The sequence below is a fragment of the Salvelinus fontinalis genome, chromosome 33 (assembly GCF_029448725.1).
Source record: "Salvelinus fontinalis isolate EN_2023a chromosome 33, ASM2944872v1, whole genome shotgun sequence".
NCBI lineage: Eukaryota > Metazoa > Chordata > Actinopteri > Salmoniformes > Salmonidae > Salvelinus > Salvelinus fontinalis.
The window spans coordinates 28,200,709-28,227,582 of NC_074697.1; the positions used below are offsets into that span (position 1 = coordinate 28,200,709).

At 42.1% G+C, this 26,874-nt stretch overlaps 1 protein-coding gene and 1 pseudogene across 1 annotated transcript; both read right to left on the bottom strand.

Moving 5' to 3' along the window:
- Window positions 1-1,928: 1,928 nt before the first annotated feature.
- Window positions 1,929-18,567, bottom strand: LOC129831568 (zona pellucida-like domain-containing protein 1; annotated as a pseudogene).
- A 2,034-nt stretch (window positions 18,568-20,601) lies between these two features.
- Window positions 20,602-25,564, bottom strand: LOC129831532 (zona pellucida-like domain-containing protein 1). The gene is made up of 10 exons (XM_055894896.1): window positions 25,456-25,564; window positions 25,066-25,286; window positions 24,690-24,871; window positions 24,253-24,325; window positions 23,950-24,047; window positions 23,403-23,483; window positions 23,004-23,175; window positions 22,658-22,760; window positions 22,297-22,326; window positions 20,602-21,985 (listed from the first exon to the last, which is right to left on the bottom strand). The coding sequence occupies exons 1-10, from the start codon at window positions 25,559-25,561 to the stop codon at window positions 21,810-21,812; spliced, it is 1,242 nt and encodes a 413-aa protein (XP_055750871.1). The 5' UTR covers window positions 25,562-25,564; the 3' UTR covers window positions 20,602-21,809.
- Between the last annotated feature and the right edge of the window lie 1,310 nt (window positions 25,565-26,874).

The window sequence follows — 26,874 nt, forward strand, 5'->3', positions numbered from 1 at the left end:
CAAATCCATTTAATGTTTGAAGTGGAATTTTCGGGAACACACCTTCATCCCATTATTCATTCATTTTAATTTTGTGACCAATTTTCTTCTCCCACCACCACAGCTCAGTGTAGAATGAAAAGTGTAGAATGGAAAGGCTGAAACAATCTTGATGTTTCCACTCTCAGAGAGACAGAGACACCAAATTTAAGTCATTGACGGCTGGTGTCTGGGGCTTCAGGCCGAAGACTGACACCTACCGAAGGTAACAGCACAGTCATGCTCTGTTTATGCTGGCCGTTGAATCCTTTATAACCCATGTAACCAAATGAGCCACGCTGAATATATTCATGACTACCTCTGTTGTTTAGAACCCCAGCCACAAGTACACAACCACAACAACAGCCACAGCAAAACGAATGAGACAGGGCCACACCCCTCTCTTAAACTACATCTCCCAGCAGACCTTCTCAGGTAAGGCCCTTAGAAAATGAGAGAAAACATGTCTGAAAGGGTATAAATCTTTAATCAAACGGTGGTGATGTGCCTTGCCTCCAGCACTCACACCCCAATCCGGGTGATGTAGAGAGCTCAGATGTTTCTCCCCAACAAACATGATGATGAATCCCCTATTTTCAGGGATGTGTCATGGGAAAGGTGTATCTGTGTTTTGGGATTCCAGCTCCTCAGTTCCCACAGGGATCTCATCTTCCCATTGTATTCAAATCAGGGTGGAGCACAGTTGGTAGACAAGCTAATTTTTCAGTATTTTACTCCTCATTTAACGATCTGAAACCTCAATCTCCCTGATGGTTTTCATGAACATCTTTAAAGAGAGTAGTTTCAGTCAGTTCTCTGCAGGTTGTTTTTGTGGTTTTACCGTGGGATTTGAAGGATATCATCATCTAAAAATGTCTCTCCCTGAACCTAGACTCTTTTTGAAAATACTAAATAAGAAACACCATACCTCACAAGCAATGTTCCCTTTAATTTTTTTCGGCACTGAGACAATTTCAGGTCTGCTGAGTGCAAACTTGAACGTTGTGAAAATTCTGTGCAACTTCCAGCATGTGTTCACTGTGAACACTGAGGCTGTACCCACTTTAAGTGACAGTTTTAACAGTGGCCACATAGGCTAATGTGGCTATTTGATCATAATGTAGACCTACCAGAGTGGACTACCATCAAAAACAATGGAGAAAATGCATCCCATAACATTTTAACATGGAAATAGCTGTTCTCTCATTCAGCCTACAGCACCAGCCAATGTGTGGTGTTCAATGTAGGCCTACATGCCATGAGACCTTTGATTGACATTAACCATTAATCTCCTTCAGATAAGGTGACTGAAAATGTTGTTGTGTTGTTATTACGGAGAATCAGACAAATTATGCAACCCTCTGCTTGTTGGCTTCTGAGCTTATTCAAGCCTGTCTCAAAATACAACCCTGCCCGTTTAAGACGAAAAAAGCTCTTTACCTGACTTGCTTTTTAAAGATGTCTAGAAATGTACACGTTTTATACTCTTGTAGGACGCAATCACTCCACTATTGCTGACTACAAATTATCTATAACTGGGCTAATAATGCACTAACTAGCAAAGGATATGAACAAAATATGCACACATGGCTACATGCACCTCTCAAAAGAAGTACATCTACTTATGACCACAGCTGTAAACACAGTCCAGTTCAAAGTAAACGGCACAGATTTATATATGGCAATGGTTTATTTGCATATAGGCCTACTGCAGCTCTGATTGGTTATGCCACACTGGTCTGTGTAGAGGAATAGAATCCTACTCCAATGCGTTCTGCCTACAACAAAATCTCTTGCATAGTTCATTTTGTTTCGGTATGTTGCATTGAAAGTGGCTAATATTGCGTTGATTCGATCACAAATGCCACATTGAAGGGACATGTTGATAGTGTTAACTAACAGGGAAAACTCTAGAAAGTTGAGGGAAGTTTAATCTCGTGCTTCCCTCCATGGGCTGATATTCTTCTGCACTCTGCGCAGCAGTCCCAGGGAAGCTGCTCAGCAGTCTCGCAGCTTAGAGGGAACATTGCTCACAAGAGAAGAGAGAATCTGAGTTTACTCCCGACATGCACCACTACAATATGTCATTTAGCCACTTCATAGATATCTCTAGCTAATCCAAGAGGTCTGCTGAAGCTTCACATAATGATACGAGATCTCTGGGGCTTAATGGCAGCAGCCATGGAAATATTTCCATGGAAATAACCAAAAGGGGTTCTCCTATGGGGACAGCCGAAAGAACCCTTTCGGAACCCTTTTTTCACCAATGAAAACCATGCTCTACAGATGTCTCATTTATTGTCTTGTCTTGCAGATGGATGCGTTAAGTAAAATTCTGCTTAAGCTCTCATTTATTTATAAAAATACTTTGTTAGATGAACTTATCAAAGGTTGAAAGAGAGTGGGTGGGTGGGAGAGAGGCTATGTGAATAATAAATAAGAAAGAGTTAGTGAGGGGGCAACTCACCCCTGCGGGCAGAAGAATGATTGCGAAGAAAATAAGTAATAGCACATGCATTTATTTTTGCACCTGAAATGAGGAGTCAGAAATGAGGTAGGGCACATTAAGCACCTCCACTCTTTCACATTCTATCAGAAGGAGTAACGGGAGTCGTTCTGGGAAAACATGGAGCTGCATTTCAAAGGCTGTGCAAACAACAGGGCATTGAAAACTACACAGGGCATTGAAAACTACACAGGGCATTGAAAACTACACAGGGCATTGAAAACTACACAGGGCATTGAAAACTAACAGAGCATTGAAAACTTACAAACAAACATTCTTTTTGATAGTCCATCTGTAGATGCTCTACAGCAGGGCTCTCTAACCCTATTTCTGGAGAGCTACCGTCCTGTAGGTTTTTGTTCCAATCCTAATCTAGCGCACCTGATTCTAATAATTAACTGGTTGATAACGTGAATCAGGTTAGTTACAACTGGGGTTGGAGTGAAAGCCTACAGGAGGGTAGCTCTCCAGGAACAGGGTTGGAGAGCTCTGCTCTACAAACTATCTACAGCTCTGCTCTACAAACTATCTATCAGTAACATGTCAACTAACTATCTAGTAACCATAACCCTAGCTCTAACCCTAACCTTAATCCTTATCCCAACCCCAAACTTAACCCTTACCCTTACCCTTAACCTTATTCTAACCCTAACCTTAGCAAGAAGTTGCTTATCAACAGATAGTTTGTAAAATAGTATAAAAATCCGGACTATCCATTAAAGTGTGACCGAAGGTATTAAGAAATAATGAATAAATACATTAAAACTACAACAGCATAAGGAAAACAATGAAACTCAATTAAATGTTTTGCTAATGTCTGAGACTGAGTGAATAGGCCCATATATTATGGATTGCATTGAAACCATGGACCAGGCAGCTATTCTTACATTTTGTCCAAAATCCTATCCAGCCAAAGCTGGCAGCCTGACTCAATCGTAATATGGCAATTACTCTAAATGACAGTTCTGACATTTCAGGAAAACCTGAGACCATCATTTGAGAAACCCAAAGGATACATTTTTGCAGGGGTTTCTGCCTGTACCATTAGAATATATATTTGTTTATTTAACTATGCTAAAAACAAATTCTTATTTACAATGACAGCCTAGGAACAGTGGGTTAACTGCCTTATTCAGGGACAGAAAGTCAGATTTTTACATTGTCAGCTCGGGGATTCGATCTAGCAACCTTTTGGTTACTGTCCCAACACTCTAATCACTAGGCTACCTGCCACCCCATATCAACACAGCTTCACCACCATAAGCTTCAGCAGCCATAAGACTGTTGAACAATTAATCAAATCAAATCAAATGTTATTGGTCACATACACATGGTTAGCAGATGTTAATGCGAGTGTAGCAAAATGCATCTGTAAAAGTTTGTGAGTGTTTTAGGTGACAAGCCACATTTCTTCAGCCTCCTGAGGTTGAAGAGGCGCTGTTGCACCTTCTTCACCACGCTGTCTGTGTGGGTGGACTATTTCAGTTTGTCCATGATGTGTACGCTGAGGAACTTAAAACTTTCCACCTTCTCCACTACTATCCCGTCGATGTGGATTGGGTGCTCCCTCTGTTGTTTCCTGAAGTCCACGATCATCTCCTTTGTTTTGTTGACGTTGAGTAAGAGGTTATTTTCCAGATATCACACTCCGAGGGTCATCACCTCCTCCCTGTAGGACGTCTCGTCGTTGTTGGTAATCAAGCATACCACTGTATTGTCGTCTGCAAACTTGATGATTGAGTTGGAGGCGTGCATGGCCACGCAGTCATGGGTGAACAGGCAGTACAGGAGAGGGATGAGAACGCACCCTTGTGGGGCCCCAGTGTTGAGGATCAGTGGGGTGGAGATGTTGTTTCCTACCTTCACCACCTGGGGGCGGCCCGTCAGAAAGTCCAGCACCCAGTTGCACGGGGTGACGTCGAGGCCCAGGGTCTCGAGCTTAATGACGAGTTTGGAGGGTACTATGGTATTAAATGCTGAGCTGTAGTCAATGAACAGCATTCTTACATAGGTATTCCTCTAGTCCAGATGGGATAGGGCAGTGTGCAGTGTGATGGCGATTGCATCGTCAGTGGACCTATTGGAGCGGTAAGCAAATTGGAGTGGGTCTAGGGTATCAGTTAGGGTGGAGGTGATATGCTCCTGGACTAGTCTCAAAGCACTTCCTGGTGACAGAAGTGAGTGCAACGGGGCGGTAGTCATTTAGTTCAGCTACCTTAGCTTTCTTGGGAACAGGAACAATGATGGCCATCTTGAAGTATGTGGGGACAGCAGACTGGGATAGGGATTGATTGAATATGTTGGTAAACACACCAACCAGCTGGTCTGCTCATGCTCTGAGGACGCGGCTAGGGATGCCGGCAGCCTTGCAAGGGTTAACACGTTTAAATGTTTTACTCACGTTGGCCACGGAGAAGAAGAGCCCGCAGGCTTTGGTAGCAGGCCGTGTCAGTGGCACTGTATTGTCCTCAAAGCGAGCAAAGGAGTTGTTTAATTTGTCTGGGAGCAAGACGTCGATGTCTGCGACGGGGATGGTTTTCTTTTTGTAATCCGTGATTGACTGTAGACCCTGCCACAAACGTCTCGTGTTTGAGTCGTTGAATTGCGACTCTACTTTGTCTCTATACTGACGCTTTGCTTGTTTGATTGCCTTGCGTAGGGAATAGCTGCACTGGTTAGGGAATGTTTTAATAGTCACAGTGGGTACGACATCTCCAATGCACTTGCTAATGAACTCACTCACCGAGTCAGTGTATACGTCAATGTGGTTCTCTGAGGCTATCCGGAACATATTCCAGTCCACGTGATCGAAGCAATCCTGAAGCGTGGAATCCGATTGGTCAGACCAGCATTGAACGGACTTATGCACAGGCGTTTCCTGTTTTAGTTTCAGTCTATAGGCTAGGAGCAACAAAATGGAGTCATGGTCAGATTTGCCGAAGGCAGGGCGGGGGAAGGCTTTGCATGCATCTCTGAAGTTCAAGTAGCAATGATCCAGAATGCTAGCAGCCCGTGTCGCGCATTCGATATGCTGGTAGAATTTAGGAAGTTTCGTTCTCAGGTTAGCTTTGTTAAAATCCCCGGATACAATAAATGCACCCTCAGGATGTATGGTTTCCAGTTTACATAGAGTCCAGTGAAGTTCTTTCAGGGCCGACGAGGGATCTGCTTGGGGGAGATAAACACGGCTGTGACTATAATTGAAGAGAATTCTCTTGGAAGATAATGCAGTCGGCATTTGATTGTAAGGAATTCTAAGTCAGGTGAACAAAAGGACTTAAATTCCTGTATGTTGTTGTGATTACACCATGAGTCGGTAATCATAAGGCATACAGCCCCGCCCTTCTTCTTAACAGAGAGATATTTGTTTCTGTCGGTGCGATGCATGACGAAACCGGGTGGCTGTACCGACGCTGACAACATATCCCGAGTGAGCCATGTTTCCGTGAAACAGAGACAGTTACAATCTCTGATGTCTCTCTGGAAGGCAACTCCTGCCCTATTTTCATCCACCTTGTTGTCTAGAGATTGGACATTGGCGAGTAATATGCTCGGGAGCGGTGGGTGGTGTGCTCGCCTTCTGAGTCTGACCAGTAGGCTGCTCCGTCTGCCTCTCTTGCTGCGACCGCGTTGTTTTGGGTCGGCCTCTGGGATAAGATCGCATGTCCAGGGTGGAGGTCCGAACAAAGGATCCGCTTCGGGAAAGACATATTCCTGGTTGTAATGATGGTAAGTTGACATCGCTTTTATATCCAATAGTTCTTCCCGGCTGTATGTAATAACACTTGAGATTTCCTGGGCTAACAATGTAAGAAATAATACATAAAATAATACATAAAAAACAAATAACTGCATAGTTTCCTAAGGACCTGAAGCGAGGTGATCATCTCTGTCGGCGCCAATCAAATGCCCCCCCGGACTATTTACATTGAGACCCCCGCCTTTGTTTTTACACTGCTGCTACTCACTGTTTATTATCTATGCATAGTCACTTTATCCCTACCTACATGTACCTTGACTAACCTGTACCTCAGGACATTGAATCGGTACTGGTACCCCCTGTATATAGCCTCATTATTGTTACTTATTGTGTTATTTTTTATTTTATTTAGTAAATATTTTCTTAACTCTATTTCTTGAACTGCATTGTTGGTTAAGGGCTTGTAAGTAAGCATTTCACGGTACTGTCTACACCTGTTGTAGTCTGTGCATGTGACAAATAACATTTGATTTGATTTGCACTTAACTCATTACAATTTGCTCTGCAGGTCCTCGCCTTGAGAGTTGACACTTGACTGCACTGAGGGGGGATTTCTCCCAATGCTGTTTGCCAGCACTTTATGCATGATCAGCTCGCCAGTTCCCCTTTCATGCCTAATCACTCAAAAGACCTGAGTGAGACGAGAGTTGGGTCTTCTCCACTATTCGCCATGGAGGGCATGCAATTACATGGACCCCATCAACTTGGTAGCTGTGGCTGGCAGGTTAAAGTACCAATGTACAAGGATGTGGGTCGGTCGGTCGGTCGGTCGGTCGGTCGGTCGGTCGGTCGGTCGGTCGGTCGGTCGGTCGGTCTGTCTGTCTGTCTGTCTGTCTGTCTGTCTGTCTGTCTGTCTGTCTGTCTGTGAGTTTGGGTCACAGTATGCTATGTACCATATGCATAATGAAACAGGTTGGTTTAGCTTAGCAGGCCCACACCCCAGGCAGTCTGCCCCCAGTTTGGGGATGTCTGGCTCCCTCCATGAATTATGAAAGGTGATCCTGCCCCTCAGGTCTCCCAGCGGCTCACACAGGGATTTGTGCACGTTCACCCATGTTAGCCAGAGTGTCAGAGGGCATTTGTGTTGTGTGAGTGCACCAAGGGTGTCTCTGATAATGCCATGTGGGGGTGGCTGGCCTACCTCCCCCTACGCCCCCATGTAGACTGCATTAGTGTTGGGTCAGCAGGGCTAAGTGGGCATGCGTTCCTCCAGTAGAGTAGGTGTGGTTGCAGAGAGACAGCCAGCCACACACTCCACACTAATGGTCCCACTCTCTACTCTCTGCTGATTGCACCACACAACATTTTCCTGTCAACCACTCCCCCTCCCATCCTCCCTACTCCACTCTGTTGACTACTAACTCTGGGATTGCAAAAATCAGGGGGTCTGCCATAATATATGTGCTGGCTTGACAATGTCAGCACTTTATCTGTTCTGCATACTTCCCTTTTGCTGACAATATGACCACTTAGGAGGTTGTAAGGGATGCACCAGAATCTTTTAAAAGGAAACATATGTTTTTGTAAAAGCCATGAGCCGTGAGTGTTAATAAAGCAAAAGCTAAGACTTTACTGTGTGCACATCTGACAAATACATTCTTAAGAAAATGTTGCTTCTATCAAATTAAGGTTGGTGCTCTTCAGTGCTCCCCCACTCCCTCAGCCCCCTCTCTGCCTTAGCCCCTCCCTGCTTTCTGTCTGCCTGGCTGTGCATTATTGATGGGGTTTAAATTGAATGTGCCTTTGTTCCATGAGAGACAGACACAAGGCGTGTTCCCTTCACTTACACTCAGAGAGTAGACAGGAGGAGCCTTCTGCCCCCTATCCCGGCATGCAGCGGGGGCTTCATCCATCACATTAAGAGGTGCCGCATCAATCATTAACAAGTAGCCCAATGTTGAGAGAATGGTGGCTAGCTTGCCAAATATGTTAAGATGAAGCAGGTCAGGGTGATGATGATCTTACACATTTCAGAAGATGTATTTAAGACTATATGGGATATCAAGATGGGAACAGGGGAATGGATTTCATAGAGAGAGAGAAGGAGATCAACACTGTTCAAGTTTATTCTGAAATAAGTAAAAGTCTTAAACCAGACTCAATAGATGAGCTTCACAATGCTTTAAACGGGGTTTGGTGGACTCCTGATGAGTTGTGAATCTGACACTCAAATTCTGTTTCTTGGGTGGCCACCACTTCACCTAGAAATTCCACAGGGGTTTTCTTTACTCTACTCTTCTGTAGGTACCTATAGTTTGATAATAGTCTAGTAACCTCTTAAAATATGTGTAATACGTTTCTGTAACGGTCAAGAAGACAAGCAGGGCTATTCCTCGAAAGTAGTATTACCCCTCCTTTGGGGGGATTTTACATACTTTTTGTCATTCTTTGTCTGCTGTACTGTTTGCATAAAGACAGAGCCAGACCCAACCCTCTTGTTGTCTCATATCCACATACCTGCTGAAAATAGGGAGACAATTTGAGAAATTCCAAATCTAAACCAGGTTCTTGGGTCATAAGATTAGAAATCACCTTTGCATGACCATAAACTTTTTGCCTTTATCTTCTAACACTTCTCCTGGTTAAAACATGTATTTGTGAGTCTAGGCTCTGTATCTAAAGAGATGCCCACGGTGACCTACAGAGCAACTGGTCAGGTTTCTCTTTGAAAGAGATGTCAGTCACACACACGTGGCACACACACCTCAGACACGTGAGCACATATGCCCAAATACACACATACATGCATGATTGTGCACACACCCAATCCTCTTTATCTCTGTTATGAGTCTTTCAAACATCTAAATCTGGTGTACTAGTGTCTCTGGGGTCACATCTAATGTGTCATCTAATGCCTCTTCAGCTGGTAATATCTGTTCGAAGGGCCATGCATTTTACCTGCCTGGTATCCATGCCAACATTAACACTATTTTCAATTCTGTCAGAATACAGAGCTCTATGACAGACAGAGACCTTGGCGATGTGTCTGTAAAGAAAGAAAGAGAAGGCTTTGTTGATTTAATACGTGAAATTGATAGACTCTCACTCTTCATATGGCTGACCTGAATTACAGTAGGCCAGGTCTATCAATCCTTCATACTTGTCCTGTCTGACCAATTCAACCACAGTGCCATGCAAACGGTTGCTCAGCAATAGAATCCCCAAAATAATGTACAGCTGAATCGGTGTAATATTACCCTTAATGTCACACCCTGATCTGTTTCACCTGTCTTGGTGATTGTCTCCACCCACCTCCAGGTGTCTCCTCTTTTCTCCATTAGTCCGCGGTGTATTTATCCCTGTGTTTCCTGTATCTCTGTGCCAGTTTGTCTTGTTTTGCCAAGTCAACCAGCGTTTCTCCTAGCTCCTATTTTTCCCCAGTCTCTGTTAATTTCCTATCCCTCCTGGTTTTAACCCTTGCCTGTCCTGACACTGAATCCGCCTGCCTGACCACTCTGCCTGTTCTGACCTCGAGCCTGCCTATCCCCTTGTACTGTTTGGACTCGGACCTGTTCACTGAACCCCTGCCTGTCCTGACCTCGAGCCTGCCTATCCCCTTGTACTGTTTGGACTCGGACCTGTTCACTGAACCCCTGCCTGTCCTGACCTCGAGCCTGCCTATCGCCTGGTACTGTTTGGACTCTGACCTGGTTTATGAACTCTCGCCTATCCCCGACCTGCCTTTTGCTTACCCCTTTTGTTGTAATAAATATCGGAGCTCAACCATCTGCCTCCTGTGTCTGCATTTGGGTCTCGCCTTGTGCTCTTATACTTAAAGACGGATCAATAGATTCATTAGTCCCACCCCACTGGGCACACACTGGTTGAATCAACTTTGTTTCCACGTAATTTCATTGAAATGAACAGATGTGAAATAGATGTTGAATGGAAGTCTGTGCCCAGAGAGACAGATCTTGAGATAGTGATTGTTTCTTGTTTCTTTCATTCAAGCCATCATTCTGTGGTGAGTGTGGCTCAAAAAAGATGTATACTCTAAAACCACATAAGATTTTCTCCCACATTGGCAAAATTCAATCTCAACTGAATGCATGATTTATTTATATTCTGTACTGTATATAAAGCAACAAGAATCCGTGGAAGGCAAGGCACTGGTTGCAGGCAGCTGGTTTCCCCAACAATACTAACAGGCACTTACCTAAAACAAATCACATCATGAGCATGCATTATTGTGTTACTGTAATGGTCATGTGTTCCATCTGGGCTGTCAAGTTAGGCCCAGATAAATACAGTAGCAACAGAAGCAGAGCAACCAAACAGAACACAGAGTTCCAAACCAACCACTCCCCAGACTAGATCCAGAGTATTAACATTTTAGAGGACCATCTGTAGCTAAAGGTTAATATCCACACTATTAGAGAAGCACACACCTGTCCTTGTTATTTTACTTCACCTATAAAGAAGCCCTCATAAAGAGAGGGGAGATTTATGCCTAACACACAATTACACTAATCATTACGGAGATTACTTACACAACTGATTTATCTTCTGCTGTTTCAAAATGGGTCTTCCTGTCACAGAGTTTGTCATGGCCTACTTAAAAGGCCAAGGACATTGCCTCGACCTTTCCCCCCTATTTCAGGCAGATCACTTTTCATAGGGTCACACAACATATTCACCTTGTATTTTTTAGGACACCATTATCAAACAAAGCCAGACCACTCACTTTACCTGTGAAGAATATGGTGCTAAGATTACTTTGAAGAGACATCACTAGTGAATCATGATATACAGTGCATTCGGAAAGTATTCAGACCCCTTGACTTATTTTGTTAGGTTACAGCCTTATTCTAAAATTGATTCAATTGTTTTTTTTCCCCTCCTCAATCTTTACACAATACCCTATAATGACAAAGCAAAAACAGATTTTTAGAAATGTTTGCTAAATTATTAATTAAAAAACCCTGAAATATCAAATTTTTATAACTATTCAAATCCTTTACTGAAGCACCTTTGGCAGCAATTACAGCCTCGAGTCTTCTTAGGTATGACGCTACAAGCTTGGTACACCTGTATTTGGGGAGTTTCTCCCATTCGTCTCTGCAGATCCTCTCAAATTCTGTCAGGTTGGATGGGGAGCGTTGCTTCACAGCTATTTTCAGGTCTCTTCAGAGATGTTCGATCAGGTTCAACTCCTGGCTCTGGCTGGGCCACTCAAGGACATTCAGAGACTTGTTCCAAAGCCACTCATGCGTTGTCTTGGCTGTGTGCTTAGGGTTGTTGTCCTGTTGGAAGGTGAAACTTCGCCCCAGTCTGAGGTCCTGAGCACTCTGGAGCAGGATTTCATTAAGGATCTCTCTGTACTTTGCTCCTTTCATCTTTGCCTCGATACTGACTAGTCTCCCAGTCCCTGCCACTGAAAACATCCCCACAGCATGATGCTGCCACCCCCATGCTTCACCGTAGGAATGGTGCCAGGTTTCCTCCAGACGTGAAGCTTGGCATTCAGGCCAAAGAGTTCAATCTTGGTTTCATCAGAACAGAGCATCTTGCTTCTCATGGTCTGAGAGTCTTTAGGTGCCTTTTGGCAAACTCCAAGCGGGCTGTCATGTGCCATTTACTGAGGAGTGGCTTCAGTCTGGCCACTCTACCATAAAGGCCTGATTGGTGGAGTGATCCAGAGATGGTTGTCCTTCTGGAAGTTTCTCCCATCTTCACAGAGGAACTCTGGAGCTCTGTCAGATCGACCATCGGGTTCCTGGTTACCTCCCTGACCAAGGCCCTTCCCCCAAAATAAAAAATAAAAATGTTTTCGCTTTGTCATTATGAGGTATTGTGTGTAGATTGCTGAGGATTTGTTTTTATTTAATCCATTTTAGAATAAGGCTGTAACGTAACAAAATGTGGAAAAAGTCAAGGGGTCTGAAGACTTTCCAAAAGCACTGTAAATGCTCTAATTTACTGGAGGGCCAGTTAAACAATAAAGGCACTCCCTACCACTGCATTGCAGACAGCACAAGCTTATCTTTGAGGATTCCTCCCTATCACTATATCCTTTGTTAGTTAGAGTAGTAGTATATCATAGACTCACCAACATTAACCCTATGCTGAAAAACTGAAAATGGTGGTTAGATACCCCCTAGTGGGAAGATGCTGGAAGAGCAGCATGTACTGTACTGTACTTACTAGGAACATCATCCTATGACATATGAACAAATCGACCAAATATTTACTGTATGGTAGGGAAATAGGCAGTCTGTGTTTACATTCCATCAAATAGGCTCTTTAATTTCTCAATTTTTTTTGTCGTCCTACATTTTTTATTACAAATTGGATTAGGGTCAGTTCCATTTCAACCCAGATGTAGGAGGTCCATTTGTTATTGGCAATCATTTTGAGTGAGTTTTGAACGTTTCAATTAACAGAATTTTCATTAATTTTCTGATATTCACATGAAATAGAACTGACCACAACTCTGCAACAAGACAAGCATCTCTGGCTTCAAGTAGATTAGCCTAGCCTGTTCCAATTCATCCCAAAGGTGTTTGATGGGGTTGAGGCCAGGGCTCTGTGCAGGCCAGTCAAGTTCTTCCACACCAATCTCGTCAAACCATCTCTGTATGGACCTCGTTTTGTGCACAGTGGCATTGTCATGCTGAAACAGGAAAGGGCCTTCCACAAACTGTTGCCACAAAGTTGGAAGCACAGAATCGTCTAGAATGTAATTGTATGCTGTAGCATTAAGATTTCCCTTCATTTGAACTGAGGGGCCTTTGCCCGAAACATGAAAAACATCCCCAGACCATTATTCCTCCACCACCAAACTTTACAGTTGGCACTATGCATTGGGACAGGTAGCGTTCTTCTGGCATCCGCAAAACCGAGATTCATCCGTCGGACTGGCAGATGGTGAAGCGTGATTCACCACTCCAGGGAACGCGTTTCCACAGCTCCAGAGTCCAATGGAGGCGAGCTTTACACCTCTCCAGCCGACAATTGGATTCCGCATAATGATCTTAGGCTTGTGTGTGGCTGATCGGCCATGGAAACCCATTTCATTAAGCTCCAGACGAACAGTTCTTGTGCTGATGTTGCTTCCAGAGGCTGTTTTGAACTCGGTAGTGAGAACGGCACTCCACGGTACCGCTCTGTGAGCTTGTGTGGCCTACCACTTCGTGGCTGAGACATTATTGCTCCTAGACCTTCCACTTCACAATAACATCGCTTACAGTTGACCGGGGCAGCTCTAGCAGGGTAGAAATTTGACAAACTGACTTGTTGGAAAGATGGCATCCTATGACGGTGCCATGTTGTTTTTGCTATGGAGATTGCATGGCTGTAAGCTCAATTTTATACACCTGTCAAGAACAGATGTGGCTGAAATAGCTGAATCCACTAATTTGAAGGTCTACATACTTTCATGTGTCTACATACTTTTGGCGGTGTAGTGTATATACACAACTAAAACCATTCACTGCATGGAAATATACAAAGGTTTCAGAAAACAGTTTCCACAACATAGATTTTAAGCATCAATCCAAAAGTAAAGCCACAGAAACCCACCTAAGTATCCATGATACAAGAATCACACAAGCCTGAAAATTATAGGTCGTCATATGTGTAAGATTATTTTAAAACGTCCTATTTTAGGCAGGGAAAGTTTGCAGTCCTTAGTCTCACTTCCTTTGGATATAAAGGTCATGACTTAATTAAATAACAAAATTAATCTTAACATTAACTTTTTGTAATCTTTCTGGAATACAGAATTTTTTTAAAAGTACACATAACACTTTCACTCATCCTTATGGCATCTGAGATCACTTGATTGCAAGGTACACTCATTTGCAACCAATCTTTAATTACATATAACATGCAACAAAAATCAAGATTACAATAATATAAAGTTTTGAATTCAACTTTAAAATGCAGCTCTGGATTGTACATACACATTACACTATCCATATTGCCTATCCAACTAAAGATTAGGTTTCTTACAGGGTCAGTAGTCAAATATCTGTGTTTAACATAGTCACGTTTATCCTACTTGTTAACACAGTTATTAACTAGGAGAGCCATAAGGCTTTAAACCAATGAGAATATTCATGTTACCACCCCTGAAACAGTTTCTCAAGTGATCCAAAGAAACGTAAATGACGCCAAAACGATAGTCAAGGTTGAGTGAGTAGAAGAAAACACTACTTTCACACCTCCACTAGTATTGAAATGCTACCCTGTCAATCTCATGTCATGTCTCTATCTCCTGATGACCAAAGGGCTTTGGCATGGTAGTCTTAGACACTGGCATTAGCTTAACCACTTCAGTTTGCAGTAGAAGGTTGCACCCATCAGTGGAGCAGCCACACCAACCACAATGAGAACTGCTAAGGCAATCCCCAGGCCAACAGACGCACCCAAGCTGCTCCCTTGGCCACCAGAAAGCGCTGTGCACAAAGGGGAGAGGGAGCAACATGACACATTACACCAACAGCCAGTGGAAAAGCTTCTTCCCATCTGAGCAACACTGACCTTCCTGTTAGAATGATGTCAACAACTTTAAAAGCGAAAGATTTGCTGTCACTAATTGGTCATATGATAGTAGAGTTAACTTGATAAAGAAAAACGGACCCTCTTCTTTGGAAGTAAGAGAGACTGAAAACCCCCCAGAAAAACAGTATTCATAAGAATATTCCAAATAAATTGGCATTATATGTTAGTATTGGAAATGGAATTGAAAAACAATAGATAGGCCTAATGAACATGAGGATGGTAAAATTATCATTACATTAACAAATGTGTTTTAGGAAAGATATGACGTCCTATTATGAGTATATTGCTATATAGAATATAGGTACATAGAGAGTGGACATACAGCTCTCTGCCATGGTCTTGATGGGTCCTGAGGTGAGGGTAGAGGTAACATAGAAAACAAAAATCCGGAACACTGAAATTAGTATCGTATATTACGTTTGGCACGTATGTTACGTATGGAATGTATTATTTTGGATGTCCATCATCCATTTCGTATGATATGTTACGAATTATAATTACTATGATATGTTACAAAATAGGACTGATTGGGTTGCTAGACATTTGTGTTGTATGCCTACCTATCCACCTCGACCAACTGGACTCCTTTCATTTTTTGCCTTAAGTAACCTTCCCTCTCATATAACCATACCAAACAGTGTCCCTCGTTTACTATGTTATGTCTAGTGTATGAGACCGGGCTGTAAACTTAGACAGGCCAAATGTGACTTCTGGAGGATACCCTAGTAAGGGTCATTTTCTAACTTTTTTACTTTAATTTGTAAATCTCCCAACAATTAAAGCTGTGACATCTGTTGTGGATGGATTGAGCCTAAAGTTGTGTGGTCAGATCAATGGTACTGTACCTTGAAGGTGCTGCAAATGGTGCAATCACAGAGTAGAAACGGGCCTTCTGGCTGTCTCCATTCTCCAGCATGGTGGTCATCTGATTAATGGAGTAGCTTTACAAAAAAGGTGAACCTCACCTCACAATTGCCCATTTGCACACAGGCAGAACAACACACTGCTAGATACAGAAAGATTATTAATGATTGAATATGGCCCCTTGGTGCCTAGACAAAGTGGCTACTCCTCCATTTTGCATTGAGCTTACTAGATAAAGAGGAACCCGGATAGAGATAGTTAAATTATCTAGTGAGCAGGTGCACTGTGTCTGAATGCAAAGGAATGCAAGATGTTTTATCAAGCCCAGTATTACAATATATAGACTTATATATAGACGTTCTTTTTTTTCTATTGTGTTATTGACTGTACGCTTGTTTATTCGCAGGTCGCAGTTGTAAATGAAAACTTGTTCTCAACTAGCTTACCTGGTTAAATAAAGGTGATATAAAAATAAAAAACAATGAATACTCATTTGATATGAACCGGGCAACTAACACTTTTTCAATATTTGATTGAAGATTGTTTTTTTGTTTTGTTTTTTACTTACGATACAAAGAGATGAAAGAATGTTGAGATGGAGAGCAGCGGGGAGACGGACACATAACATCCATCCAGAAGCACATGGTATCTGTAGAGAAAGAGTGAGGTCAGACAATTCAGATCACAACTAGAATCCTTTATACACATTCTAAAACTGTTTGACTATTAATTATTACTAAGGCTAAGAGGGAACACAACAAGCAGGTTCTTACTGGCAAGTCAGGTTAGCAGCTAAAACCTGAATGTAGACATTAGTCCTCAATAACCAGAGAAGGGATAACCAGGGGTGTGGTATAGTTTGCATCCTGGTGAAGGAAGAAAGGAAGATGGCACTATTATAAAAGCACACTTGCATAAGATCTGACATATGATCAGACATGTTTACACATGTTGGTATAGGTTTACAGTTATTTTATAAGGTGGCAGCACATTGGCAAATTGTCTCTTTGCCATGTCGCAGCCGTGCATATATGAATGGGGGTGTTACGTAGGTGCTGGTTGTGTTGTCCTAACCTTAACAGGGCATTGCTCAGAGCACTGATGAAGCTACCATTGTTGTTCTTCACAGTAATGGAGGAGGCTGACCTGAAGAGGGGAAAAGAGAAAGGTCAGACAGAGTACCTAGATCCAGTGTAGCTGACTGATTACTACAGCAGGACCCAGGCTAACACTCTCCCCACAGAAAGATCAACTGCTTTGAACTGTGTTTGAACTGTGTAATATCATGCTGCAAACAAAACAACTGTATGGGTGCTCAGTTTCAATTGCAGAGCAGTGTCTGATTTTCATATGTAAGCGATATATCCAGTAAATCTTTTCACTTACATGTCCACTAGGGTGTTCTTGACGAGGTACTCCAGAGGGTAAGCACAGGAGTAAAAGTACTTGAGCTCAGCATTATAGGTGACCGTTCCAATGTTGGGGTCGTATGATCGGACTACCCCGCTCACATTGACCGTCTGGAGGCTGGAGAAGTCTGAGAATATCCCTGCTCCTGGAGCACATGTTGACTATGTGGCTTTGAAGGTTGCTGGTGCAATAGTGTGTAGAAAATGAGATCTCTCATTCCCTTGAAGTTTCTTTTAGACTGAAAGCCATCACCTGTTCTTTAGCGTAAATGGGCTTTCAATTTAGTGTTACTTTCAAGCTCGTGATAAGGTAAGTTTCAAATGTTTTAAAAGTTTCACAGGAGTCAAAACCTCTCAGAGAAACATACATTCTCTGCTCCCTCATTCCCCTCAGTCAAGGTCAGTGGTGCTGCGAGCCTTCCCTCTATCACAACACTCCTCCAGGGCAGAGGAAAGCATACATAAACATTATCCTATTAATAATCACCAAGAAGACACTCCCGCAGGCGTCCCCTTGGCAAAGGGGAAAGCTGAATCTCAGGACAGGAGGAATAACGCTGGTGTTCAGAGTTCCCTTACAGACTGTGTTATCCATGATGTGGTTCAGGATCAACAGACTAGATGGCAGGGCAGATTTGAATAGCCAGGTCAATGGAGGAGGTCCCCCAGACCACTGAGATGTCTGTGTATTCTGATAGATGCAGGAAGACACTGAGTAAGATTAAAAACGTTCAAATGTATTCTGAGCTAATGTATACAGATAAACCACTATAGTTTAAGTGTCCCTGCTCTGAAGCAATCTAGCTATTTCAGACATGATTCAAATAACAATTTAACAAGACTATAACCCTAACCACCTCAAACCCTTTTTTTGTATATTTTACCCCCTTTTTGCAATCCAATTACGATCCAATTATGATCTTGTCTCATCGATGCAACTCCCCAAAGGGCTCGGGAGAGGCGAAGGTCGAGTCATGCATCCTCCGAAACATAACTCGCCAAACCGCGCTTCTTAACACCCACCCGCTTAACCCAGAAGCTAGCTGCACCAATGTGTCGGAGGAAACACCGTTCAACTGACGACCGAAGTCAGCCTGAAGGCGCCTGGCCCGCCACAAGTAGTCGCTAGAGCGCGATGAGCCAAGTAAAGCCCCCACCGGCCAAACCCTCCCCTAACACGGCCGGTTGTGACACATCCCAGGATCGAATTTGGGTCTGTAATGGGTAATTTGGGTCTGTAATGTCTGTAATTTGGGTCTGCGATGCAGTGCCTTAGACCGCCGTGCCACTTGGGAGGCCCACCTCAAATCCTTTATCATAAACACTGTCTTGGATGAAGCTGAGATGGTTAGGATTAGCTACAGTAAACAAGAGTTGAAATGTAGAAGTGATGTAGTTACTATACCTGGTTGTCTGGCATAAGCCCCACATTCAGCAGGGGCGAGGGCCTGATCATGGCCCACAATGCACAGGGAAGTCAGGATGAGGAAGCTGCATAAAGCCATCTCACCAATCTGTCCTCGCTGAAGATCTGCAGAAAAACACACCGATGTCAATGTCAAGCACACAATTCAATTTATAGACTAGCATAAAATGCTATGGGATGACTCCATATTCCTAGATGTGTACAATCTGTAATACATTTACTGTCGACACGTTGTATGTATAGGGACCAGGACTAGTTATATAGTTCTCATACAACCTTGGGATTGGTTGGAAACAGGGTCATTGCCATCTTGGTGGGGTGGTCTAAGGTAGTGGGAACCATTCACCTTTGTGGATAAAGCACTGTGGGTCTTATCCTGGAGGCAAATTCATGAAACCCTACACAGTCCCCTTCAAAGGTATATGGTAAACATAGGGCAGGTGGCTTTGTGACTTTGTGTGTGATCCTGCTCCCCTTTGTATGCTTATATGAAATATAATAATCAAGTAAGTATATGGTTCATGGTCTTTAGGGACCACACACACAATGTGAGGGGCATCTTGTTGTTTCCTTTAAGTTCTAATACGATTTAGGTGACCCACACCTAGTTTTCAACCACTTTTAAGGGAAGGGGCTTCAGCACTATAGTATATGAGCATTAACATTTGATTTAAAAAAAAATGTTGGGTGAGTAATTAACATAACATTAAAAATGTAATCTTTAAAGCCCTATGCTAATCACGTGAATCCCTTTGTTGATATGATCATTTCAAATACATTACAGTGAGCAAGTACTGATTACAGTTATCAGAAACACTTTGAAGAAATTTAATTCTTCCTGTGTTGGGGAAAGTACTAATATTATACAGAGCATGTCTGAATAATGTAAAGCACCTGCCCAGACACATATTCATAATGAACCTATGAAAAAAAGATCATGTGACTCCAATTCAAATAAAACCAAATATGATATGTAAATGTAACCAAACACGTTACCAAGAAACGTGCCCTGTGTGACTTTGAAGAGTGAGTCCACATACTTATTATGCATCATGTCTATATCTAGTGTCTATATCTAGTGTCTATATCTAGTGTCTATATCTAGTCTTCTTCTTCGGTCTGGAATCAGTAGTGGGACTGAAAGGAACTGCATGAAGGTCCGTGGTAACCTGATCTTGTCAGGTCAGCCACCAGGGAAGGGAAAACATTTATTCGGATTAATAAATAACAAAAATAATAATAATACATTTAATTTGTATAGCGCTTTTCTTACAGAGTTATCCCAAAGTTCAAATTTGATATCATATTAGAGCACATGGGTGGTTACCATGGTCCCTTGTGAAGTTCACAAAACCATGGAGAGGATTATGGACACACACACGACATGGTCATTGTCATGACGTGTACACTTAAACATACCAGGGTCTTTCTGCCTTTTTTCACAGATCGTGTGTTTTCTTGTCACTACAAAAAAGCCTGGGTTTGGACCTGGCAGTGACCTGAACTTGGGTTGAATATTGTCCATGGAAAAACAAAACATAATCACTTATCAAAGATAGTAAATCTAGAGGGTGATGACTGCTCTCATTTCTCTCCTCTCAGTCATCAACAGCCATTGTGGACAGAGAATATAATGTATAATAGCTGCTGAAATATGGGATTAGCACAATAAAGGGCCCAGATTGCAGGATGGGTTACATTTCGACAATTGGCATGTTATAGTTAGACATGTTATAGCAGGTCACTGGGATCATATTCCTCTAATATGGAGGTATATAAATCATGATCCTCATATAATTGAATTACAATTGCTGGATTCAAACAAAAATAGCAATATTTATGCTGTATATTTGTTTATGAACTGCCTGCACATTTATTCTGAAAACTGGAAACTTTCTACAATGTTCAAAAACCTTCTGTGATTTTATTTGACCTTGGGTAAAAGACAAAATCAAGTCCGATTGAACTCTAGCTTGAAGTCTCAAACACGCCACAACATCAGTGTTAGAATTATACTAATACACTATAAAGGCCAATAAATAATATCATTAGGCAGACTGATATGTAAAAGATTTATTTGAAAAATACCCCCCCCCCCCCTATCAACATGATTATAAATTTAAACACATAATACGAAATTAAGTAATTATAGTAAATGGATTATTGCTTTCTTTTTTAAACTTTCCACATCAAATAGCACATTCCCTAAAAAGGGAAAAAACACATCATCCTCAAATAAAATAAGCACAGGGTGAAATCCTGACTTGACCAAGTTATTAGAGATTTCTTTAATTAAGCATTGATGGCAAAAACTTTCACAAACATTCAAGTTATGTGGAAGTCAGGATTTCAGCCATACTTCATACCAATAAGTACTATACATACGGTATATAAATATTCATCATGATCATACATATAGAATGATGAATCACTTCTTCAATTCTCCTCACATGTTAGTACTATACTGAAGCCTACCTTTTCTCAGGTTAAAATAGGCAGTGTGTTATAGAAATATCTACAAGTAATGTTTTGGTGTTGGCCTTTGTAGAGGACAGTATCAGTCATCCCCAGGTGTCAGGGTTATTTGAATGACCCTTTATTTCTTTAATGTAACTGACCCCATGCCAAGCAATGGATGACAAAAAGACACTAAGATATTGAAAAAATGGGAAATCAGCCTCACATAGTGACCCTAGCCAGTTTTATTACACACTACCTGTAAAAAACAATACACTGGTCTATCAATGGATCAGAACAAAACAAGGAAAACAGTACACAACATTATTATTATTGAACATATACTGTTCCCCTGTACACAAAGTAGGAATGAACTATTTACAGTAACAATATGCGCTTGAGTATGTGTATGTACATGTACACGTGAATGTGTGACAGAGTTTGGCATGACAGTGACTGTTACAGCTGCCGGATAAGAGTAAGTTAGCGAAATGGAAAGTACACATTCAAGGAAGGTAGAGTAGCTAAGTAAACCTTTCAGAAAATACAGGTCCCGATCTACAATAACTGTCCCTATTATGTATTGATGTATTTACTTGGTAGGTACATAGGCACATAGTGAAACTTTTGCTTGTGGCTAAACCTCTTACTCTAGAATCATTGTTTGAGATCACAGTTATCTCTACTGTGAGTTTATTAGTTATCTCTACAGTGCAAATACATACTGTAGGTATTAGTTATAGTTAGATGGATAAAAAAATGAGGGGGAGAATGAGTCAGAGATAATGAGAATGAGAGAGAGAGAGAGAGAGAGAGAGAGAGAGAGAGAGAGAGAGAGAGGGAGAGAGCACACCCACGAGAGGTTTATTTGAAACCAGGGTTCCATGCTCCTGAAGGTGTGGCTGTAGGGAGGCGGGGTCTGCGGAGGAGGCGGAGCGAGAGCAGGAAGAAGCCCAGACTGAACACGCCTAGAATGACCACACCTGACAGCAGAGCACTGGTCACTGGGTTCAACGGGAGGGAGGGGCCACTTGATGCAGCTGGATTACCACACACAAACACACAAAGAGTAAGCATTGGCAGACACAAATACTCACTAATATAGGCTAAAACCACAGTTAATGGTTAAGAAACACAAAAGGGAAGTGAAACTTGTGAGTTAACCATTACTATCATCATTTCTGCTGTAAATCCAAGGGTGTCATATTTTCTTTTGAAGGTAGTGAATGTATAAAGAATGTAAATATGTAGCACAGAAAAATTGTCTTTTGACATCACAAAGTTTATAGATGAAATAAATATATCACTTGTCAAGGCATTGCACAAGCAGTGACAAAGTGAGAGAGCTTACTGAGTTGTGAGTTATTCATTGGAGTTTCATCTGTAAAGAAACAAAATCAATCATTGATGCTTTCAGAGTTTCAACATTATTGAGGAACACAACCATGCATTTTAATACAAATGTACTGAATAACCATTGAGTATACTGTCAAATCCCACCTCATTTTATTCTCACATAACCCTCCATCAGTAGATTTCAAGACTATACAATATATAATCGAAAGGGATTCTCGTGTATAGGCTACATCACATCATACAGTTTTAATACTTACTCTACAACTATATCATGGATATCAAAATAATCTAATCGAAGTCAGACAAAACTATAGTCTAAGTTGAAGTGGGTATGGATGAAGAGGTATCCTGCGTACCAATCCTGGTGATGATGGGTCCAGCAGTGATGATGGCATCCCCAGACGACGGCCTAGATTCCAGGCTATCCTCTACGTCCCTCCTACGCCGATGGCCACAGATCTTCCAATATTATATTAATATAAAATCACATACATATACTCCTTTATATGAAACTGTATTCAATAGGGAATAGTGAATAGTGCTAAGGTATTTTAATTTTTAATGGACTATGTGAAGCTTCATATTGATCAGAAGTCAAGAAATATGGTACATGTTTTCTGATATTTGCAGAGCATTGAAGTACCCCCTATTGACTGTACTGATGTTGAACACATCATTTGGTAAGATGTCAAATGTTCTTACCGGCATGAGCAGGACACAGTCATCTACCCGACACAGCTTGGTGACACAGTGCAGAAACACAGTGGACATCTTCTGGTGTCTGTGTTTGACAAAACGGAACACTTCGAAGGCAAAACGACCCATCTGACTCTTCCCATTCTCAAAAACAGTCGTCTGTGGGTCTTTATGGCAGCTGTTTGGAAAGAGCATCGCATGTACACAAGCATGCACACAAGCATGAACACACACAAAATGCACTGAAACGTCTAGACCTGTTATAACTGCTCAATGAGAAAAATGTCCTATCATTCACCATGAGAACCCATTGTAAGGGGCTCTATGATAAGTGGTTGAGGATGAATGGGTAATGGGACACTTTTGTCATTTATCTTGGCATCATTTGAGAAAAAGCGTGAATACCCAAAGAAAAGGTCGTAGCGCAGTTCATCATTGGGATTCCCTGAGGGAGTGGTGTAACAGTAGTCCATCAAGATATTCCATCTAGGGAGAGACAAAACAGTACGGGGCTGATACAGGATAGAGATCTAACCACACAACACAACACAACAGGACCGATCAGACATTCTTAGCACCACCACTGGCGCCTTCACACAGTCATAGAGGACAGCTGAATGGCAATGAACCAAAGAGGATAGAACTGAATTGGTATGGGGCATAGAGGATAGGTCTTAAATGATAGCATATGTGTATGACATACTGTGTATAGCATAGCGCAGTTGTACTTGACTACTATATCAATTCTATGCCATCCAGGTTATGTGGGAGAAGGTTACACTGATTCCATTTTTTTAACCAGCACTTATAATGTCATAATCATAGGTTTCTGTTCACATCATGTTGGAAATCTTTGTGCTTCTAAGATCATATCCCCATGTGTATTGTGAATAATAGAAACTAGAACAAAAAATATAACTTTTTCATATCTGAAGATCTCCTTATCTTTTACCGTTTGTCCAGGTTTGTGGCTTTCACTGCAGAAAACACTCGGGTTTTCAAAGCCAGTCCGGCCATTGGGATAGAGAGTTGTTGGTTGTAGGTTGAGTCCTGCACCAAAAGGAGTTTGGCCGTGAATCAAAAAGTTGCCTATTTTTATGATACTGTATGCCTATTTCTACCTAATAAAACTGTCTCATCATTTGTTTAGTATTTTGAGCATGGTCTAGTTATTATTTGACATTGAATTCCTACTATGAGGGCCCTGTTATGAAGTTCTTGTGTGCACTAAAAAACACTGATGTTGTGTACTCACATTGTAAAGGATCATACTCAATGTGCTCACAAAGGTACCGTTGCTGTCCTTCACTGATATTGCAGCAGATGACCTAGAAAAGGTTCAAATTAATTAGTACAGTTTAGTACAAGTCTTTTTGTATTTTATTAGGATCCCCATTAGCTGTTGTGAAAGCAGCAGCTGCTCTTCCTGGGGTCCAGACAAAACAAGAAACATGCAATAATGCAGAACATTAATAGACAAGAACAGCTCAAGGACAGAACTACATCAATTTAAAAAAGCCACAAAAGACACAAACTATCGAGGTCAATATGAAATTGCTGACTGACTTCAAATGTCAAATTCATCTTTCAAATGTCAAATTCACCTATCAAAAATACTGAAATATCTCTACTTATTCAATACTTCAATTTTATTCAAAATAAGGCCTTCAGGTGTTTATTGCAGGCACCTACGATGCCAGCTGTGAGTTGTTGACCAGGTATTCCAGGGGGTAGCTGCAGCTGAATTTGTACAGCAGGCCGGGCAGATAGCTGATGATGGATGGCGGGTCTGGAGTGTCGATGTACCCTGAGATATTACCAATCTGCACCAGCGACATGTTCCCGTAGGCATTAGCCCCGTAGGCTGTTGTCACCTGAGGACAGGGACATTGTCTATAAATACACAATCTAGTACAACTCCTACAATGCCTCAAGCAAGACGTGCTCCAAAAATATAAAACACATTAGATTCTGGTGGTCATACTAATACAAACCTGTGTAAGTATAAAACATAACAGTAGGTGTGTGTGTGTGTGTGTTCGTCCATCTATGTGTGTGTATTCCTTACCACCAGGCTATTGCCGCAGGCCTCCAGTGTGCTGAGGCTGATGCTGAACAGTACTGCCGTGGGGAACGTGTTGTTATTGATGAAGCCCCGGCAGTGGGTATCGCCATGGCGACCATTGAGTGCAAGGTCTGCAACGGTGTAGCCGGAGAACAGCACCGGGCAGAAGTTAATCTTCAGGGTCATGGTCTGAACCCCGCAATACACGCTGATGTCGCGCTCTGCTAAAGAGAGTGAGAGATAGAGAGAGAGAGAGAGACGAAAAGACAAAGAGACAAAAAGACAACGAGATAAAAGGGTAAACAGCAATTCTAACAACAATTCTCAGAACTAAGAATAAGTTAAAATGATTTGAGAGAATTTACATAGAGATGAAATGACTGTCATGCTCACCGGGAAACCTACTGTGGTAGTTGGCATCACAGTTGTATCCATTAAACTGTGCCAAGACTGAAGTGGTCCTACCCATCAGCAGGAGGATCAAACATATCCGCTCCATCTTAACACCTAGAGAGCAAGGTTCACACATTTCCAACCTTCAGAATGTTAACAACGTATAACCTTCAAAATATCTAGGGTGTTGCATGAATGTCTGTAACTGTACTGTACTCAAACAAAAAAGCCTTTTTTAAAAGCCTTTTCAAATCCCCTAAAGTCCTCCAACACCTCTCATTTAGACCTCCTCTTACCATAAACCCTCTTGCCTTGGTCCCCTTACTGCCCCTCTTTCCAAAACTCAATACCCCAGCCCCTTTACTCGAATCCCCTAAATACTCTAACAAGTCCCCTCTTTCCAAGACCCCCCAACCCCTTTTAATCCGGTTCCCTTCTTTTTCTGATCCCTTTGCCCTGGGCCCAAGCCCATCTTACCCTGGTCTGTGTAGTTGGTAGCTCACCGGTGCTCCATGTGGTATCGGCTGCAGCAAAAAAACGAATGGACAGGCCAGCTCTCTCCACAAAATGTGTGTGCCAACGTGCGTGCGTGAGCGCATATGTGTGTGCCCACACAGAGATAGAGAGAAATGGGGACTCATTATGGAAACACTTCAATAAAAAGTGCTTCCCAGCAGAACATGGGAAACTCCATCAGAGGTGAATGGCCTGGACAAATCTTTTCACGGTGCTCGAAACCTGAGCGGGCTTGCAGGGTTCCCACTCATCTCCCCTTGGTCTGATCTCCGTCTGTCATCCCACACAAACGGCCACCTCAGCAGGGGGCCCGGCCTGGGAATTAAGCTGTCATCAGGTGCTGAGGAGAGCGGGCCGCGGCCTACATTCACATGGACATAAAAGTCAACTCACGTCTGGTCTGCATGGTCTAATGCAGGGCTGTGTGTAGGTCATTATGATGCGCAGGGTATCACTTAGGGTAAAGTTAATTCTGTGATTTAAACTGAAGAGTTTATGGTGTAATTTGGACCTACTTAGACTTGGAAGTTTTGTTTTGAAGGTTGTTTACATGAACTTATATTACTTTTGATTAATAAAACTTTAAGCTGCAAAGCTCTAAATTAACTTTAGTCATTGGTAGCACTGGTGCTCCCAACTTAAAAAAGTTAGGAGCACACCAAACAGTATTTAGGAGCACCAGAAAAGTGATTGATTAGATATGGACTACATAAGCCCATCTCCTATCCAGGAGCCTCTTTCCTTTCTTCCAGTGCCATCTTAAACCACACAGGTTAAGTTACCAGGTTATTAGCCAGCAAGGTAACATGACTGGACAAGGTTGTTTTGTTATCAAACAAATACTTAGCAACCCATGAGTAGTTTAAAATGGTACGCGACATGGTATATGAATTTATAATGACC

Bases quoted from the DNA above. Each gene is read 5' to 3' on its own strand.
- LOC129831532 (XM_055894896.1), bottom strand. From the start codon at position 25,561: ATGGAGCGGATATGTTTGATCCTCCTGCTGATGGGTAGGACCACTTCA. The intron at 25,287-25,455 runs GTGAGCATGACA...CACTCTCTTTAG, and splicing joins CTACCACAGTAGGTTTCCCG to CAGAGCGCGACATCAGCGTG. The intron at 24,326-24,689 runs GTAGGTGCCTGC...AACCTTTTCTAG, and splicing joins AACAACTCACAGCTGGCATC to GTCATCTGCTGCAATATCAG.